The following is a 19,983-nucleotide window of genomic DNA, read 5'->3' as shown; positions in this document are numbered from 1 at the left end:
GGAAAAGTTCTCCTCTGGCTTTTGGTTAACTGATTGCAATTATTCTCAACATACTCTGGCAATCATCGCCGCGGGCGCTTGGTTCATTTGGGTTTCTCATTGTAACATTATTTTTAAGAATCATAGCCCGAATCATTCTATTGTTGTTCACAAGGCCATTGCCCATGTTCGTGAATTTGAATGTTGGTCTTCTGTTCCTTTTGGGAAGAATCTCCTCATCAACAACTTTACCAGCTCTGATGACCATTTCCTCTTCATTCATGCTTCCGTCAACAATTCCACATAGGTAAGATCCATTGGTTTTTTCTTATCTAGTTCTAATTACGTGATCTCTTTTGCAGGGTGTTTATCCCAGTCCCAACTTGTCAATTCCTTGGATGTCCTTTTTGCTCTTGAAGTCGCCCTACAGATCTCACTGGATTTCAATACTCACATCAAACATATTTTCAGTGACCATTTTGATCTCAGTAAAATTATTTTGAACCCGGATCAGTCTGTCTTCTGGCGGTGTCGTCCTCAAATCTCCAATGTTAAGTTCTTACTGGACATGTTCGGCAGCCCAAAGATTCACACCATTCCATCTGCGTGGATGATTCCTGTAGTTAATCTAGCTTCCATTGGTTTTAACTATTACCATCTCAATCTTTTCCTTGATGGCAGGGAATTACCCTATTGGATTATGAGATCTTTTAAAAAGCTTGGATTTGTATTTTAATTTTCTTCTTCGTCTGTGTTCTTGTTTGTTGGTTAGTTCTGGTTGTATTGGCTCTGCCTTGTCCTTTTAATATTATCAGCTTCTCAATTGAGAAGTTCTTTTAAAAAAAAAATGCCACTAAACTATTACCATTGACTAAAGTGAAAGACAGATCAAGATTCTCCAAATTGTGTAAACCTGAGAACTATGAAGCGCGGACACTCAAAGGAACTTGACGTATCCGTGTCGGATACGGATGCTCGGACATACCGTGGACACCTTGAGACACTCATATGCTTTCTAAATGATTTTTCTAAATTATTCATGTATATTTCCTAATTACTTCCTAATACACAAGATCACCAAATTAATCTATAAGTAAATATATAACATATTACATGAAAACTATATAGATTTATATTTATAATAAATATTTTATATAAATAAATAATATTTTTTTATAGTCGTGTCCTGTCGTACCAGTGTCCTTAATTTTTAGAAACTACCATGTCACCATGTCCGTGTCGTGTCGTATCATGTCACCATATCCATGTCCATGCTTCTTAGCCTGAGAATAATGAAAATGTAATGATAATGACCAGTATGAATAAGTGATACATGGCTCAGAATGAAGAAGTGTTTAATTACATAATAACTACAATAAATTCAACGCGTTTTTGATATAATGAAGAAAAATATGCACGGCACATTCTACACAAAGCAAATAAATCAGGCTAATCATACAAGTGCTATCTTCAAATACATTGAATTTGACAATTTATGGAACCAAGTGAACAGCATATTATAAAGCTGCATCATTGACTAAAAGGAAAATTGTCATAAACAACATATCAAAGACCTATCTTCAGGTTTTCAGAAAGGAAAGGAAAAATGAACCAACAGCCAAACTCCTTTCAAGCAATTGGTTCGTTTTACTTACTGGAGATCCTTACATTGTATTTAGCAACCTGTTGAAGTGCGCGAACAATACAGAATGGTGGTTGTGCAATGTTGCCATCATCTGCTGACCCTAATTTCCCTATGTGCTGATGTCTTTTTGAAAATGACTAGTCAATGTGTTTTCCTCAATGCTATGATCGAACAGATACATCATTTATTGATTAAAAAGAAGAAGAAGAAGAAGACAATAATGAAACTAGGAGCATGAATAACTACTGGATTGATGACTTAAGCAGCTAACACAATGTATTATTCAAGCAAGCAACAGAACTTATGGCTCACACTATAATACTGGAAGTTTAATTTTCACAAATATGGCTGAATGAAGTAATAATACCAAACAATTCAATATTTCCACAAACATAAGTATAATTTCGCAAAATATACATCACAATTCGCATTTGTTAAATGATATATCTCTAATAAACCATAACCAAACAGAAGTTCTAAAAGCATTATCTTCTTCACATGCATAAATGGATATTAAAACTAGATTCACAGCTTAAGTAAAAAATATATTGAAACTGGTATCTCTTAAGACTTAAGTTACTGTTATTGCACCTTGAAGCTTGAAACAATAATAAAAACAGGACAATAACAGAAAAACATAAGGTACTAGAGGTACTTACTAGCTTTTTATTTCCAAAGTTATCATCCATGCCAAATTCTTCTGAAAGAAGACATTCTTTAACCACCTCTTTTTCTTAGTTGACCACTAAAAGGGTCAGCCTTAGCCTTAGTTATAATGACTGCCTATAACAATATGAATGCACCAAATTCAAGATTTAATAGAATATAAATTAGCTCTCATTCATTTGGTAATCATCAAAACAAACCTTCACCAATCCCTCCTATTGCTAAGGGCCTGTATAACTTTTAGTAATAGGTATAATGAATTCTAGACTGTTGTAACTTTCAGAGCATTAATTCCCATAGAAGAAAACATCTTTAAATGAAAAAAAAACTGTTCAACTTTATCAGAAATTGTGATCAAGTTGTTATATGTACAATACAACTTGGACTGATATTCATAGTAGGGACAGGATAATCACAAAATCATCAAAGCAATGAAATACTAGTGAGAATGGCAATCCTACAAAACTAACGCAATGAATAGCAAACTCTACAAACTGAAATGGCACGCGATTGTTCACTACATATAAGTCAACCTCAAAGAATGATACATATGAATTATGTATTTTTTGTATGTGAAATTCAATGAAAGGGCAAACCAGAAAGATGACTGACCACTTCGCTTTTCACTCCAGTTTCTGACAATTCCAAAGTTCTCAATGATGTCAGTCCTGCAACAACAGATGGAAGCATGCAAAGAAGGACTTGCAGATTCTCAGGATAATTATGATAGTTGTCACACTATTCAGTGATGGATATCGAGCTCAAGATATGCACAAAATGGAGACTGGAGCAAATGAAGAAATTTGAACGCACCTAACATATTGCTAACCTTAATGTGGAATTGTTACACTCACCTTTGATGTTCAACAGACCTTCACAACTAATTTTGCAAGGATCCAAATTCAAGGTCTCAATTAACCCTGCAGTTAACAAATTTGACAGCTGAAAATCGCATGAGTAGTAGAGAAAAGGATGCCAGTAAGCTTATCTTGTTAGGCCTATAGGTGAAAACTTGAAGACGTAAATCTGGATCCATCTTTAAGTTTAACCATGATGCCATCATCTAAAATTAAATTTGCTAAGCAAACTTTGCCACTAGTGAATCTAAAATTTCTTAGAGGAGAAAAGAAGCTGAATTAGAAAATCCAAAGACAAAAGAAAAAACTAATTAAGTAAAAAGAAAAAGGAAAGTAACCAAAATGACAAACAGAGCAGGAAAATGAAGCTAGGAATAAGAAACGGAAAATAAGAAAAAAGGCAAACCAAACCAATAAATGGGGCATACAAACTTACAAATAGAACTAAAATAAAAAACAATGTGAGCTAGATATAGTATTCGACACATTGATGGTCTTACACCTTAGTAAACAACTCAGATATCCTTACACTAGAAAGTACTTAGTTTGCATCCATTTCTGAGTAAACCAATTGAACAAAGTTAAATCCTTAAAAGAATCCCCATGACCTTTTCAACACTTATCATTACTCACCAAGCATGTAGTAGGGGTGGAATTATAAACAAAATTAAGAGGGTGCTGAATTCAAATTTTAAAAAATTTATAAATATAAAGCAATTCTACTAATTCAAACTTCAAATTATAATAATCAATATTTCAAAAATATAAAATATATATCCATCTAAAAACTTTTGGTTCAGGTGTAAAAACCCTATCTTATGTACATAATTAGCAATTAATCAATTTAATCAATTAACAATTAAGCACTGAATTAACAAATAATACAATTAAAAACCAACTTTATACATATTCACAAATTAATTCAATTATTAAATGCAACAATTATTCAACAAACAATCTAATGAATAATACAAAATTTTCATAACAATTAATCACAACAATTTTCATAATAAATAATCAAACAAATACTTAACAAATATACAACAATTATTCAACAAAAATCAAATATTTTTACAACAAATAATCACACAAAAAATTAAAAAAGTAAATTAGATATAAAACAAACTTAAAAAAAAAAAGAATAAATACCTATAATGAAAGATAAACCACAATGAGGAAGACATTGAGCAAATAGAGAAAACTCATCGATCGACCCAACCTACAGTGATTTTTTTTAGAGATTTTGACAGAGCAATTGAATTTTTTCAGCGTTTTATTTTATTATTTTTATTTATTATTACTAATTTTTACATTAACATCTTAAAAAATTGATAATATATATGTATTGATAAATTCAATAATATATATATAATTTAAAAAGAAAAATATTTGAATATCCATGTTTGGCTACCCATATTATTTATTATTATGACTCAACATCAATTTTATTTAACATTATAATTTTTTTGTTTTTATTTAATTTATTTTAAAGTGTTAGGTAAAATTAAAAAAATAAATAAAGCATATCATTTTCCATATATGAATTGTAATTATTAATATTCTAGTTATTTATATATATATATATATAAATGTTTACATTAATATCTAATTATGTATTGATAAGTTCAATAAAACATATATCTAAATATAAAATTTTAAAACAAAAATAATTGAAGATCCACGTTTGGCTACCATATTATTTATTATTATCACTCAATATCAATTTTATTTAATATAATAATTTTATTTATTAAGAAGCTTCAAAAAATCTAAAATTTACACAAAAGCAGCGGACTAGAGTGACTAATAGTCCCGCATCAATAAAATTGAAAAATATGAATTTGAACATCTAACCCTGGGTTTCTTATTCTCAGCTTAAGTTTTTGGGTTGGATCTAGCCTAGATAATATGTTTGGTTTGCATTTAATATACAAAAACTTAAAGAGGGAAAGTTAGAAGCCTTACTCAAGCCTTCGATAAACTATAGTTGTTTTAACCTACTAAAAGCATTCAAAGAAGTGGAAGCAACATAAAAAAACATACAAGAACCAAGAGGAGATAATGAATGAAATTCACATGGGCAACCTTTATCTTCTACTAGAACTTATTGCTCCATGATTAATTGAAAAAATAGGTGTCAGATAGGTGTCAAACATAGATGACCTTTGTATGATAATTTCCACAAATCTCTTCACAAATATCTACCTAGCTTTCAAAAACCTCTTCTTCTTTTCATATTCATCTAAAAAGGTCCTTTTCATTTATTTATTTTTTTGTTATACAAAAAATAAAAACCACATGTTTAATTAGGAATTTTCAACTATGCTCCAAATTAATTCATGAACCTCACATTTTAAATTCTCCAAGTCAAGCATGATCTTTGCTATTCTAGTGATATTGTAGGGCTACTCAAGTATCATGGAAGGGATATTAAATCAGAATTACTACAGTATACTCAATAGTCTCAGTTGAAGATCCTTTATTATGCATTCATTAGTGCCATTTTCTACATGTAAACTAATAAAAGTCACCTATAACTGTCTGAATTAATATATTGCACCTTTGCCAAGTATATATATTTTTGAATGGTAAATTTCTTCAATGGATCAAAATAAGTTGTAAAGAATCATGAAATAGTGAAAGGTAAATCAACAGGAGTAAACTCCCAATAATTAAAATATCAGAATAAATCGAAACCTGAGATAATTCCAAATGAAGCAGCAATCACAGGGCATCCTTGCAAGTCTAGATGAGAAAGTTCATGCAAACCTAAAAGAGAACAAAAATCACAGACTAGGTATGTTAAAACAACCAATCCATTGTAACAATGTAATGTGTTGAAATATTTTTGAAATATTTACCCTTCATGTATGCAATACCCAAATTTGTGACTTTAGTACATGACATCTTTTAGCTCTTTTAAGTTTGTTAAACCTGAACCAAGTTATACATGTTGGAAATATAAGTACTACATCGGTAGTGTATTGAAGTGTAATGGGTTTATATATGGTATAGAGGTCGAGCCACTAAGTCTTGAGACTTTTTGTGTAAGACCCTAAGCCTATATAGAACCCATATAGAAAGCCCACTAGTACCAAAAAATATAAAAATCTAACATGGTATCGTAGAAGATATAGTGGAGCCACCGATGCAGTACAAGTCCATGTGTATGACCCATGTGGTAGGGACCTCCGAGACACAAGTAGTGTCCGATGTATATGTAAATGACCTCCGGTGCACAAGTCGCTGCAAGTTCTGACCAATTGAACTTGAGGGAGGGTGTTGGAAATATAGTACGCATCGGTTGTGTAATAGAAGTGTAATGGGTATATATGTGTATAGAGGTTGAGCCACTAAGTCTCGAGACTTTTGGTGTAAGCACTCCCTAAAGCTATATAAAGTTCTCATATAGGGCCCACTAGTACCAAAAATATAAAATCTAACAATACATATGCATATATGCCAATGTTGAACGGAAAATGAAAGTTGGAAGTTGAGAGGCTCATTTAAGTGAAAAAAGAAGATAGTGGGCATGCAGATTTCCGGAAGAAAAAGAAAAAAGGTCAGATATAACCAAAAACTTTATATGGGCAATATGTTCCTTCCAGATTATAAAGTGATAACCCTAACCATTGTGTTAAACAACAAAAGTGGATTTTAGATAAAGAAAAACCAATAGGCCGATCAGTAGATGGCTGGACTTTGAAATAAAATTAAAGAAGCTGAAATCTTTAGGCACTTACGGAGCAATTTTGCTTAGTGAAAAAAATCTACAATTAGATGTAGAATAACTAAACAAGTTGGAGGTGCAACCACAAGGCTGAAAAGATGTCATCCAAGGATGGAAAACATCAATAACGTACCAGTAATCCTTTATTTGCACTTTAAAAAACGGAATTCTTCCATGATTCTTGATCTACTTACCTTTTATAAGCTTTCCATTTTAACATAGAAATTAATGTAAGTCTAACCTTCACTAAAACCATCATTTAAAACATGCAATGTCAACTATGCTGATCATCCAAGTGACATTTGTAAAAGCATATTTAAGTTTTTAAAATTGTATGCAATATAAAGTATCACTTACCTTGGAAATTCTCTAATACAAAATTTGCTAAATAATTAATTAACAATATTTCAGCTTAAGGAATTGTAACTGCACTGTTCATATTGTACAATTAAAATAAGGAATCAAACTAAACAATCTCTCAAGGAGGAGTTGCAATTCCACTAAAATAATGACTAATTTGCAATATCTTCTTAAGTTATGATGGTGGAGATTTAGAGCATACTTCATGAATTATTTCTTTTTAAATAATATTTCTTGCAAAAATTTGTATTCATGGAGCTGGTAAACTGATTATATGAAAAAGATTGAGATAATGGGGGCTACCTGAAAGAGGCAACTTGCCTTCATCTGTCACACTATTACAGTACTTAATAAAAGAAACTTAAGTTTAGTTATACCTGAAACAGAACCTTGATTAGAGACTTCCATAAGAATATGAAATAACATTTCATACAAAAATTGTGAATATATTGAAATTTGCAATTAGATTCTAAGAGATTGAAGTGCAAGTAGATGATTGAAGGAGATACATTTGCATCAATGTAAATGCTATGGATTCAGGAAAAATGTCAAAAGTCATTCTTTAATGGTACAATAATATAGTTTTTAAGCAAGAGCCAGATCAATATTACACAGATAATTGTCCCAAGATTTCTAGGGTTCATGAGCCATGGTTCTCATTTTTATTTCTACGCTTGAAAAAGGTAAACTTGTTTGTAAGAAATGTAAAAATGAGAGGAAATATTCTAATCTAATTCACAATCTAGGCATATCAACAACCAAGTAAAGGATTATTTAGGAGTTAAATAATGATAATATTTGCAGAAATTTCCCAAAAGAAATCATTCAAGGAATAATTTTTGGTCTTTATAATTTAAATTATATAGGTTTACAAGAAATTTTTGCATAAAAATAATCTATAATAAAATCAAAATATTATTTAAAATGCTCCTTTAGTATCATTGCACGAGTACTTCAATTGGGCCTGAGACTGCTTGAGAAAAAGGAATGTCTTGCAACTCAATTCCTACATTAGGTAGTGTGGGTGGGAAGGCATTGTATGGAAGACTGTGGTAGTATTTGAAGAGCTAAATAAAAAATAAAGATGACTCACATGAAAAGATGAAAGATTTCCAAAAGTAAATAAAGGAATCATTTTATTTTCAGATAACTGATCAAAGATATAGAATTATAAATCAATTTTTTTTAAGATTTTCAAGTGATTATGGGTTCATAACTTCTAATTAGGGCAAGCCCTTAATATTAATTAACCCAGACAACATTGTGAGAACCTCTAATCAAGAAATAAGTGCAAATGAGACAAAACAATGGGCTAAAATAATTTCTTTTATTGATTTCATGAAAAAGTAATTTCTTCTTCAGACCATTGAAAACATGTTAAGTGAAAAATCTTATAAAATTTTAACCTAGGATGTGGTAAAATTCATTCATTAACGATGATATTTTTGTTCGAATATTATTTATTTTGGTTCGGACAACTCCGTTTTGGTGTTTTATATGCCTAGAATTGGAATTTATTATCAATTATGTAATTATTTGAAGCATTCTAGAAGAAATGAAATGAAAAAGATATTGGGGAAATAAAAAGAGTACAAAGCAAAAGAAAAATATCAAGGAATATGACCAGCCGGTGTCAACCACAATGGGCATAGAGGACAATGGATCTTAATTCAGAGAGGACCATGCCCCACTCGTGGTGCACACCGCACCCATAATGCATGGCCGCCCGAGAGAAAACCTTAATTTTTTCATCCTATATAAGACCATGGAAGGTTTTCAAAGGGCGAATATTTGGTTATTGTGGTTAGAGTTCAAGGTATAAAAGCACCTAAAGGCCGAAGCGCACCGTAACACCGTAACAGATAGTGGAGAAAGACGACAAAGATCAATAGGAAAATTCAAGGATATACAAGAACATCACGCATGAAGGATCAAGAGTTTCTTTTTTCGTTTACTTTGGTTTATTTCATGTTTTGATCTATGATTGATCTAAACCTTTTGGCTTATACATCGAACGTGAGCGAGTAGATCTTTTGTTCTTAGGTTAGGATTAGCCCGATGTTTAGATAATTGATAATGTATTGACTTCGATTTTTATATTAATGTTTATTTTCTTTCAATTCAATTTTACGGTACTTAATCCTTGTGAATGAGTTGGGCCCCTCATATTTGCATGATTTTAGACACCAAAGGAAGGACCAAAAGGTGAATTGAGGTATTGAAAACCCTAGAATTGAACCTGTAATCCTATATCATGATTTCTTGAGGATTATTAGATGTCATATATAGAACTTAAAGGATCTAAATAGATTCGATTACCATGAAAGTAAGAGTTGTTCTAAGTTAAATACCTTGCTATATTTTGAAAGGAAATAGTGAGTATAATGGGATATTCCACTTTCAAAACAATTAACCATAACCAAAAAAAGAGTCAATACGTAAGTCTTTTTATCTATTATTGTAGCGAACCTTAATCCTAGGAGCCTTAGCATTTGAATTAATCACCTAAGCCATTGATAGCCTTAGTTTTTGTTAGTTTTAGTTTTTCTTTACTTATTATTTCCACAACTCACATACATATCAATTCTCCTGGATGACCCTAATTGCAAGAAATTGGTAGTTAATAACAAAGTCCTCGTAGTGAATGATATTTTTATTTATTACTTGACGACCGATGCGCTTTGTGGTACCCATCAATACACAAAAGTCTAACTTTTGCTTTAACACACAAAAATCGTGGGCTCATTTTTCACAATTGCCTTATTTCAGTCTTGAAAGGTTACCAAAGCAATCACATCATGTTATCAAGAAACAAAAATATAGGTGATTAGAATCGTGATTTGAAGTAAAGCAAGCCATCATCAGTCAAGTAGAACAATCTTTCATTTTGGTTCATTCATTGTTGATGAACCCACATACTTCTCAACAATAAAGAAAGTTGAAAGAGAATTTTTGACTCATTTAATTGTAAACTGCATCATTTAATAATTTTTAGGGAATTACTATTCATGTTCCAATTGGGTTCAATTCAATATATACCAGTTCTTTGTAGGGAAAATAGTAGAGTAAGCGAAGTCATATCAACATATGTAATAAGCATAATAGACAGATAGGTAAATTATGGATAGACTAAAACACAGGGCAGGTGGTGAGAAAGTTGAATGACTATAATGTGGCCATACAATCTCATCTTGCTAGAGACATAAGTATAAAAGACCAAGGTGCTTCAAGAATTTACAAAAATGGGGCATTATGCACCACATTCTTTTTAAAAAGGGGCTTCTACAAGTGAGGGAATCTGTTTCTGAATGAATTTTTAAAAAGTATAATCAAGCAAATAAAAATTTAGTTAATACAATTAAAAATTATGAAGACTATAATGCATATACTTGTTTCTGATTTATTCAAGAATTTAAATTTTTAATTAGAATGGGTCAAAACATAAGCAACGTATATTTAACACATTGACGAAAATTGAATATTTAAACAATTAATATTATAACTATTAAAAAAAATTTACCCATCATCTTCTAAGAAAAGCTTAACAAATGATGATACATAAAAGCATCCCTTTCCATGACTTCAGAGACAGCCAATAAGGATTTCCCATTTTTTGCACATAAACCATTGAGGGCGTTTCATGAAGTTTAAGTAGTTCTTTTGCTTGCAAGATAAATTCTCCCACTAGTGCCTCACAAAAAGAATTAGCAGGTTGCTGGATCATTTTTAAATTTGTGGCAAGGGCAATATTGGTTTCTAAAAGTGAAAAAGAAAACGTTCATATCATCCCTAAAGAGAAACATTATGCTCATTTTCAGCACTCTGTTTGCCAAGTGCATAACACCATTTCACTCGTGCTTATATCACAGAATATAATTACGTGAGTAGCGGACAGTGTCCTAATGCTATTTTTCACCGCTTTTTGATCATATCTTGTTTTTAAGCTTGTAATGGCATTAACAACCTGTCTGCTATTAGCACATGGTGATCCATGCTATGTCAATCAAGGTTAAAAGTACAAGAGCTAATCCATAAACAACTGTTCTAACAAAATATGCAAAAACCAAATGAAAGCTTAAATGTCATGCATATGCTGGTCTCACACATTAATCAGATGGCATTACCATATCGCGGATGGAAAGTTCAAGGTAAGCTTAGCAATATATATATCAATAGAGAAAAGGAAACAAACCTCTCAAATGAATTATTCCCCCATGAATTCTTGAGCACCTCTCAAGATTCAAATTTACAAGGTTACTTAAGTTGGTAAAAGCTTCTATTCCGTCTGCAGTGAGACCATTGTTCTTATTAATACTAAGAGACATCAATTGAGAAAGACCTGAACAGGCATAATAGTATCAGAATGAGATGGTAGCATTTAATTATTATAACAAGAGCTGTTAGTGTAGTACTTAACATTCAATAAATACAGCAAATTCAGCAAATTTAAACAACTTTTTAAAATACTAGAGCTTATAAAAGGTAAGATCGTTTCAGCAAATAGAATTTCTACATGTAACCCCTTTAAAAAATGCAATCTTCTGGCGGGCCAAGTTAAGTTTGAACAGAGTGAAAGAATAAGCAATAGAACTAGTTTATAACCAAATCAGCATTAGTTTATAAGTGAAGCAGCAAATAGTTATAAAAATTCCACTTGGAAATCAAAACTTATATGTGTGCATATATATTTTCTTCAATACATCAAAGATGAAATATGAAGATGATAAGCAGGAAAGCCAAAATAATTATACTGAATATGTTCCCGCCACTTAAATGGGAAAATGGTAGCAACTATTAAGACAGGAAAAACAAATATCAATTTTATGATAACCACAAGTAAAAGGGTTGAAAAAATAAAGGGAAAGAAACAACACAAATTTGACAAAGTAGTAGTTTAAGAGTTAAACAAAAAAACAAATTGAAAAAAAAGCAGCACAGGAAAAATATCCACAATTCCATTGTTGAAGGACATATTACGGCAAATGAGCCCCACTATTTTTAACTGCTCAAGGTGTCTTGCCAAGGGAAACTACATAACTGTTTGTGTTAATGTTACTTCCTTTAACAGAACACTATGTAATATCTTTCACAGAGTGTGGCATATGCAACAATTAGTACACACATCGATCCAGATACTGGTGTTGTTTTCACTATATAAACACAGAATTTTATGGTATTGGATTCCAAATAAATCCCCAAATTGGTGGTACAAATTAATTTAATACTATAACTTTAAAATAATATTACCAACGAAGTTTAAACCAAATATGCAGCAACATCATCCACCAGCAGCAACCAAACTACTCTATATTTAGAAAATTTTGATTCCATGGATGCAAATGCTAATGTTTCCCTTCCTCAAATAATCATATTAAAAGGCTTCTTAACTTTTTTTACTACATGAGTTTGTTAACATCTTCAAAAACTTATGTGGATTAAAATGTCATAAAGACTTAACACAAAATGTCCAAGTAATGTTGGATCTGAACTCATTGCATTCATAATTACAAAGTTCAAAAATAGCAAAAAGAGTAAGAAAAAAAGAAATTACAAGGGTTTTGTGAATAGAGGACATGACTCTGAGGCCTCAATCAAAGACCTGATCACAATAGTTCAATGCTAATTTTCGAAGAGTTGAAACAATCTTTAAGAAGCAACAATCCACAATCCGTGACATCAGAGCAAGAGATATCAAGTGACACCAAGGAGTTCCCTTGAGAAGAGATTACATTCATCCAAGAGTCCCTTAGTCCTGGGTATCCCCCCAAATTAAATTAGCTGTTCATGAATAAAATTACAGAAAACACCTAGAAACCATGGCACAAATGAACTTTCAAGGAAGATAGCATTTATAGATGTCAGATTGCATTACAACTAGTTTTATCTACTTGAGCACTGTAATAGAATTAATTGCATGAAGCAACACAACAAAGTTTCTCATTCATGGCCTTTGTTTCAGAAGAAAACAAGACTAATTAGAGCTAAGCTGCTTCAAATAAAAATTGATGGCCCAACTATATTGCATTTCTTACTATAAAACACTATCTTCCAGTTTACAAAATTAATTTTAGCATGAAAATATATTTGAATCAACACAAACAATCTTGTACATTCTCTTGGGTTGTAAAACATGCTAGTTTACAAGGAAACGCTGTGATAAATGTTGTTGGAAGAAATGCTAATAAAACATACATTCCACAAAACTTATTCAAATTTCAAAACTAGCCATTTAAAAATTGTTCATAAAGATATATAGCAGTTGTAGAAGTCTCATAGTAACAGTAGTGTAAAATAAATTTGTGAAGCACAATATTGCTCTCTTCATGGAGCAGGAAAACAAAGACAAAGGTCATATTTCATGCTTCATTTATCAATATTACCAGTACCAACTAACCAAAAGATCCAAGTTGCTAATCAGAATTTGATTTAGTACACTGAAGATTAAACAATCATCTTAAGTACAATAGCTGGCATAAATTGATAGAAAGATCTTACCAAAAAATAGCACTTTCAGAAATTTTCAAGATTTTCCTGGTTGAGGTCATGTGTTCTCACCAATATATCAAATATTAGCTAACAACAATTTGGTGGCAGCAAATCAAGCTTTATATGCTCAAGGATATTTTGTTTTGATGCAATTAGAACATTATAGGACACTCCTGGATCAAGAAAGGAACAAAAGGAAATATCACCAAAATTTGGCAAAAGACTAATATTGATGCAAACTTCAGTAAAGCTATGAAAACCGAGTTGTAAAAATGAGGGCACTGTCCTCTGCCCACTCCGATTGTCATCCAAGTTACAAGGCAAGTGATAGAGCAGGCATTTTGAACATCACCTTTTGTCGTCCATAGAAATAAATCAGCTGTGACAAATGCAATTAATTTCATGCTTGGCAACTAATAACAGACACCTAGAGTAAAAACATAGGTAGACTCAGTCATGTTATTCTGCAGTAAATAAATCCCGTAATAAAAATTTCACCAGTGACTTGCACAGTCGCAACCATTCAATCGCAATGAAAATGAATGCCCCAAATGCATGCAGGATCAGGATCAGGAAAGAAGTCAAACCAATGCAATAAAGTAAATCAGGTATAAAATTGAATGAAAACTTTTTAGTCCATTAAACCACAGAGAAGTGAATGTATCACCCCATTTAATGCTGGTATAAGAGATTTTGGAAATTTTCAGATCAATTACCAAGGAACAAGAAGAAAAGAAAGCAAACAACTAAACAAAGGGGTTAATGGATCATATGCAAATCAAATTTTTCTGACAAATAGCCTAGTCAAAGGTATCTGAACTTCATCTTATTAGGCGTTAGATCATGCCACTTGGACTCAAATACTCACAAATTTGAAAAAATATAAGTTCCTCATTATCAAGAGAAAACTAAGCTTTAAGTCTCTGATTCTGAAATTTCAATCAAAAGCCACCATATGGACATTTAGCTCAAAAAAATAAAACAAAAATGACTGAATAACAATGCAGCTTAGTCAAGATCAAAACTAAAAACTTCTATTTCTCTAATTCTGCAATTTTAACAATTCAAGAGTTAAGGGCTAACCTCTCAGCATGAATAGTAGAGCACAACCAAACACCATCAAGATGGCTATATATCAGATTAATAACATAGAACCTCGAGATGTTTGAAAAACTCAACAGGGATGTGGTAATATTCAGATAAAAATAACATCAAGAAATGGCAGTTATGATTGAAAAATCCCCACAAATAATAAGAAACACAAAGATATCTCTTTACAACAATCTACAAGTTAATATATAAAATAACCTTGCAGCATGAAGAGAAGAGCATAACCAAATATCATCAAAAAGTTCTAAAACAAAAAATCAGGCGATGAACATTAAAGCTCCAAACATGAGACAAATAGCATCAAGATGTGGCACTAATGAAGAAAAATCCCTACAAATCATGACAGGGGAAAAAAATTCTCAACAACAATCCAAAAGTAAACATCTTTACTAACCTTGAAAGTAAAGATCTTTACTAACCTTGCAGCAATAAAAGAAGAACACAGCCAAATATAATCAAATCACACACACACACACACACACACACACACACACACACACACACACAAAGCAAAATAAAATTAAAGAACATAAAAGCAAGAAACATTAAATATATCAACAGAGCATACCAAAAGTTGAGATGAAATAACATCATTAAACAGAACTAATGTGTAAAAAAATCATATAACTAATGAGAAAAACAAAGATATTTCCTTACTCTCGCAATAGACCATCTTGTGACTGCTCATTTGCTCTTCAAAAGAACAGCGTTCTTCTCAAGGACACCAAAAACAAATCACAAATCCCAGAAATCAAAATCTACAACAATTCATGGACGGAACCAAGGGCTAGCAGGGGGCTTCAGCCCCTCAGCCCAACGATTTCTTCATCGGGATGACGGAACCAAGCTCCTCCTCAATCGGCAGCCCCTGCCCCTGGCCTCCATCCTTCCGGTCTGAGAGAGAAGAAGGAAGCACTGGTTTGAGGTTTCTCTAGTTTGAGACTCAGAGGGCTATGGAGAGAAGACAAGCAGTGGAACCAGAGTAAAATGGAAGCAAAACTAGAGATTTAACGTCCTGCACGTCTTTTTCACATCGGCAACGGTGAAGACTTGGGGTTTTGGAGATTATTGAACAAAATTTAATTAAAGTATTAAATTAAAAGCTTGCTTTTATTTCATTTTGTGGCTCGGTAAATGAGAAGGACATTGAAAATGATGTTTTGTTTATTTTTATTATTATTATTATTATTATTATTATTATTATTATTATTATTATTGCGAATCTGTGATAACTACGTTGATTTTTGTCTTTTTCTTTTTATTATATCAAGAAAATTGCATTTAATTGTTTCTAGGTTCTTAATAATTTTGGCTTGAATGTTTTAATTATTATAATGAAATTTGGTCTTTATAATTTAAAAATAACGTTTATTTTGTTATGTAAAATTTGCATGTTGATGATGTCAGTGAGATAGCAATATGATCATGAATTTCATATTTTAAAAATTTTTTTAATTCACTGTAGTGCTAATTAGTATATATGTGATACGTAGTATATCATACCACTCTGATGAATCTTTTCGAGCATATGCATTTTACACACATTAAAATTTAAATTAAAAATCATTTGTTTAATCAACCCAAATTTTTATTACTCACATCAATCCTAGTTAATTGATATAATATAATTTGTTATTATTTCAATTGGGATATAGCTTTTTAAAATAAAATTTTAGGTTTTATTTAAAAATTAAAAAGTTTTATTTTTATAATTTAAATTATGTAAAAAAATATATTTATAAATATACTAAAATTTCTAAAATTTATAAAAAAAAAAATTCCAAAAAGTCTGAAAAGCGAACTCTCGCCATCGCTATTATATTTAAAACTATGCGGGAATCCATCAAATATTGACCGTTGATCTCATGTTATATTACTATATAATAGTTTAAACGAACAAGAAGTTCTATTCATCTTCTCTCTGGTTCCCATTCCTTCTTTTTCCTCTCCCTTTCTCTTTCCTTCGCTGTTCTCCCTCTCCACTCTCCAGAGACCCATTTCACTCCTTTCCTCTGTTTCTCTTTCTTCTTCCCTGTTCTTACTCTCCAGAGGCCTAGCTCCACTCCTTTCCTCTGCCAAGTTCGCTCGAGATCCCTTGCAGAAATGACGAGGAACAAGAACTTGCTCCAATCTCGATGCAGGCTCCAGCCGATTCACCGTCGCCGCTCAAGCAAAAGGTAACTTTTCCTCTCTCTATCGTTTTAGCTTTTTCATTTGTGAAAATGAAAACAGAGAGGACATGAAAGAGAAAGAACGCGATGGTGATGGGCCATATTCAGCCAGGAAGAGGTAACGTTCGGCTCTTCTTTTTCTCTCTTTCCCTTATTTAATTTCTTGGTTTGCGATGTAGATATCAAAGGGGAAAGAACAGAGTAGATATGGTTTCAGGAAAACGATGACGCTTCTTCTTCTTCTTCAAGAAGAGGTTTGTGTGTGTTCTCTTTTTAAAAAATATAGTTTAGATGCATTTTTAATTAGGGTCTTCTGTTTTTGAAGTGGATTGTAGGAGAAAGTAGTATCTTTATCAAAATCATCAGATGTATGGTGTCTTGAATTATGTCTTTCAAAAAGAGGCTGGTGGTTTTTTTTCTTAAGTTTATTTTGATGTGTTTCTTTAAATAAGATTTGGCTAATGGTTTTTCTGCAATCTTGAAGTGAAAGATTTTATCTTGATGGTTTTTGTGTAAAAGGGGCGGGTTTCAAGATTGATAATTGTTTGATATGGATTTGGAAGCTTTATCTTTTTGCCATTAAAAAGCTAACATGAATGTTATATGTGCCTTTGATGTTTTAGGTGGAAAGCAGAATGCTGGAAAGTGCATGGCATGTGCAATCGACTTCGAAGCACATGAAATTAATACGGTATGTGTTACTGTCTCATAAAACATAATGATGGATGAATTTTTCAAAATTTAAATATTCATATTTAGTTTCTTTGCATGTATTAAGCTTCTAATTTTTCATGTGCTAGTTTATAGTTGATTCGTTATATGTTCTTAACTTTGTCATATTTAACTTCAGAGGCTCAAAACAATGGTGGAGGATGAAGTCGATACGGAGACTTTTCGTCCTATGCATGAAAGCAACCGTATCATGGTATGTTCTCTAGATTAGAAATAGAAACCTGAAATAGTTACCGACGAAGCAGAAGCCACAGGGCAATCTAGCAAGTCTAGATGAGAAAGTTCACGCAAACCTAAAAGAGTACAAAAATCATGAATATGACTATTTATGTTAAAACAACCAATCCATTGTAACAATTTAATGTGTTGAATATGACATTTACCCTTCAAGTATGCAATAGCCAAATCTGACTTTAGTACATGCCATGCTTCAGCTCTTTTAAGTAAACCTGAGACCAAGTTAATACATGTATATATGCCAATGCCAAACAGAGAAAGTGAAATTTTGAAGTTGAAAGGCTCATATTCATGCAAGAAAAAGAAAATCTGTCAGGACATATCAAAAATTTTATGTGAGCAAAATGTTCTTTGCAAAGTATAAAGTGATAACTGTGCCCATTGTGTCAAACTACAAAAGTAGATTTTAGATAAACTAAAACCATTGTGCTGATTTCAGATAAACAAAAGCCTGTGTATTTATTTTTTATGAACTGTTGTGCGTTTGTAGGTTCAAAGAGCTGGCGAGCTATTTATCTTTTACGCTGTTATAGTCAAGGTCCACGAAAACACAGGTGTGCCTTTTTGAGGCTATCAAGTTTTTCCTGCTTGAACTTTTTATATATTGTTATACATTTATCATAGCTTAGCCTGATTTTTCAGATATATAGTTGTGAAACAAACTTCAAGGAGTCGTTTGCCTACATGTTCTGATAGCATTGATAAAGGGTAAGGTTTTTCCTCATAATTTATTTTTGGGTAATTTGAATTATAAGATTGCTAATTGTGTTTGTTTTTGAGTTTCAGCTTATGGAGAAAGCTGTCAAAAATGTGAGATTGTAACTGCAACAATCTCGGAGTCCGACCACGCCTCAAGCGAAGTCTAGGAAGATAATCAGAAAGAGAAATAACTCTCATCGTGGAATGAAATCTTCTGGCAGCAGCTTGTTTTTGGGACCAGTCTTCATTTCAAGTGGTTTCTTGCAGTCAACGGAGATGATAAAGTCATCATCAAGTAATTCCGTTCATGTTCATCCTTGTCCTCCAAAGTTCAAGGCTTATGAGGGATACATGAGGCGGATATGGAGTCAAGCTTCTAGCTAAGATGGGATATAATTAGAGCGGACTTAGGTAAGAGGGGGTGGGGTTTTAGAGCCTTTGCAGCCTGTTGGTCGTCCAAAGTTACTAGGTTTAGGCTTTAAATATCCAGACATGTGAAAACATAAGAGTTAAAATACTGCAATTCCAGTTATGCTATCAAGATATCATTCTAGGGACTTGTAAGGGATAAATTTCCCTATTGCCAAAATCACAATGTTAGGAGAAGTTTTAAATATGCTTATATCTGTTTCTTATGATCAACATGCCACTAAAAACAAATATAGAAATAATTTTTATTTGGCCAAAGGATTAAGAAATTTTGTCGATCCTTGCAGCTTGGCTATGGTCACTTGTTCCAACCAAAACTTTGTCATTTGATTGCAAGTTTCACTCAAATGGAAACAAAAAACAATCTCCTTATCTTTGGTTAATTTTATCAATTAATGATTTTCAATCTGTGAACTACTTGATTTCAGAGGAAGTTCAAGCCAAAATTTATAGAAAGTAATTTTCTGGGTTGCAAGTTTGATAGAAACTCTGTTTATGATGTTTGCTTTCTACTATAGCTTAGTCAACCAATATTTTTCTGAGCTTGCTATCATGCTCAGGAAGGATGCTTTGTCATCCTGAATTTTTGAATAAAAGTAAAATAACAAATTTGAAATTGAACTCATGTGTACTTTTGTGTTAGGATGACATATTTATGAATGGTGTTAGAGTGAAGGCAATGCTAATGCTTAAGGCTCTCTGCCCATTATGGCTGTAGTGGCTTATGCTTTCATGCCCTTTCAAGAGATCATTTTAGTTAAGCATGCATGTTTTCATTATGGTCATGTATTCAGTTTCTGCTATGTTGAAAAATCCTAGAATTAAATATTCAGGACCCCACAAATATTCAATAACTGACATGGGACTAAGTAGATTCCAAAA

The 19,983-nt window shown here is 32.1% G+C and overlaps 1 protein-coding gene and 1 long non-coding RNA gene across 6 annotated transcripts; one reads left to right on the top strand and one right to left on the bottom strand.

The window, feature by feature from the left end:
* Positions 1–1,120: 1,120 nt before the first annotated feature.
* LOC120265443 lies at positions 1,121–15,625 on the bottom strand. Of its 5 annotated transcripts, none has more exons than XR_005537625.1 (7): positions 15,491–15,619; positions 11,430–11,576; positions 5,845–5,916; positions 3,145–3,210; positions 2,903–2,958; positions 2,284–2,407; positions 1,205–1,262 (listed from the first exon to the last, which is right to left on the bottom strand). XR_005537625.1 is itself a non-coding variant. In XM_039273354.1 (7 exons), the coding sequence occupies exons 3-7, from the start codon at positions 11,560–11,562 to the stop codon at positions 2,342–2,344; spliced, it is 393 nt and encodes a 130-aa protein (XP_039129288.1). In that variant the 5' UTR covers positions 11,563–11,576; positions 13,733–13,896; positions 15,491–15,625; the 3' UTR covers positions 1,405–2,341. The 5 variants fall into 5 exon arrangements, 3 of the variants coding, with proteins under 3 accessions (XP_039129287.1, XP_039129288.1, XP_039129286.1); XM_039273354.1 differs by lacking the exon at positions 1,205–1,262 and adding an exon at positions 13,733–13,896 and having other exon boundaries at positions 1,405–2,407; positions 15,491–15,625; XM_039273353.1 differs by lacking the exon at positions 2,284–2,407 and having other exon boundaries at positions 1,121–1,262.
* A 1,216-nt stretch (positions 15,626–16,841) lies between these two features.
* LOC120265931 lies at positions 16,842–17,931 on the top strand. The gene is made up of 5 exons (XR_005537809.1): positions 16,842–17,010; positions 17,066–17,122; positions 17,184–17,258; positions 17,628–17,695; positions 17,855–17,931. It is a non-coding gene; the product is annotated as an uncharacterized LOC120265931 (long non-coding RNA).
* The last annotated feature ends 2,052 nt before the right edge of the window (positions 17,932–19,983 follow it).

This window comes from Dioscorea cayenensis, chromosome 7, assembly GCF_009730915.1.
Source record: "Dioscorea cayenensis subsp. rotundata cultivar TDr96_F1 chromosome 7, TDr96_F1_v2_PseudoChromosome.rev07_lg8_w22 25.fasta, whole genome shotgun sequence".
Classification (NCBI taxonomy): Eukaryota; Viridiplantae; Streptophyta; class Magnoliopsida; order Dioscoreales; family Dioscoreaceae; genus Dioscorea; species Dioscorea cayenensis.
The sequence above is the reverse complement of the archived record's forward strand: the minus strand, read 5'-3'. Positions and strand labels throughout refer to the sequence as shown.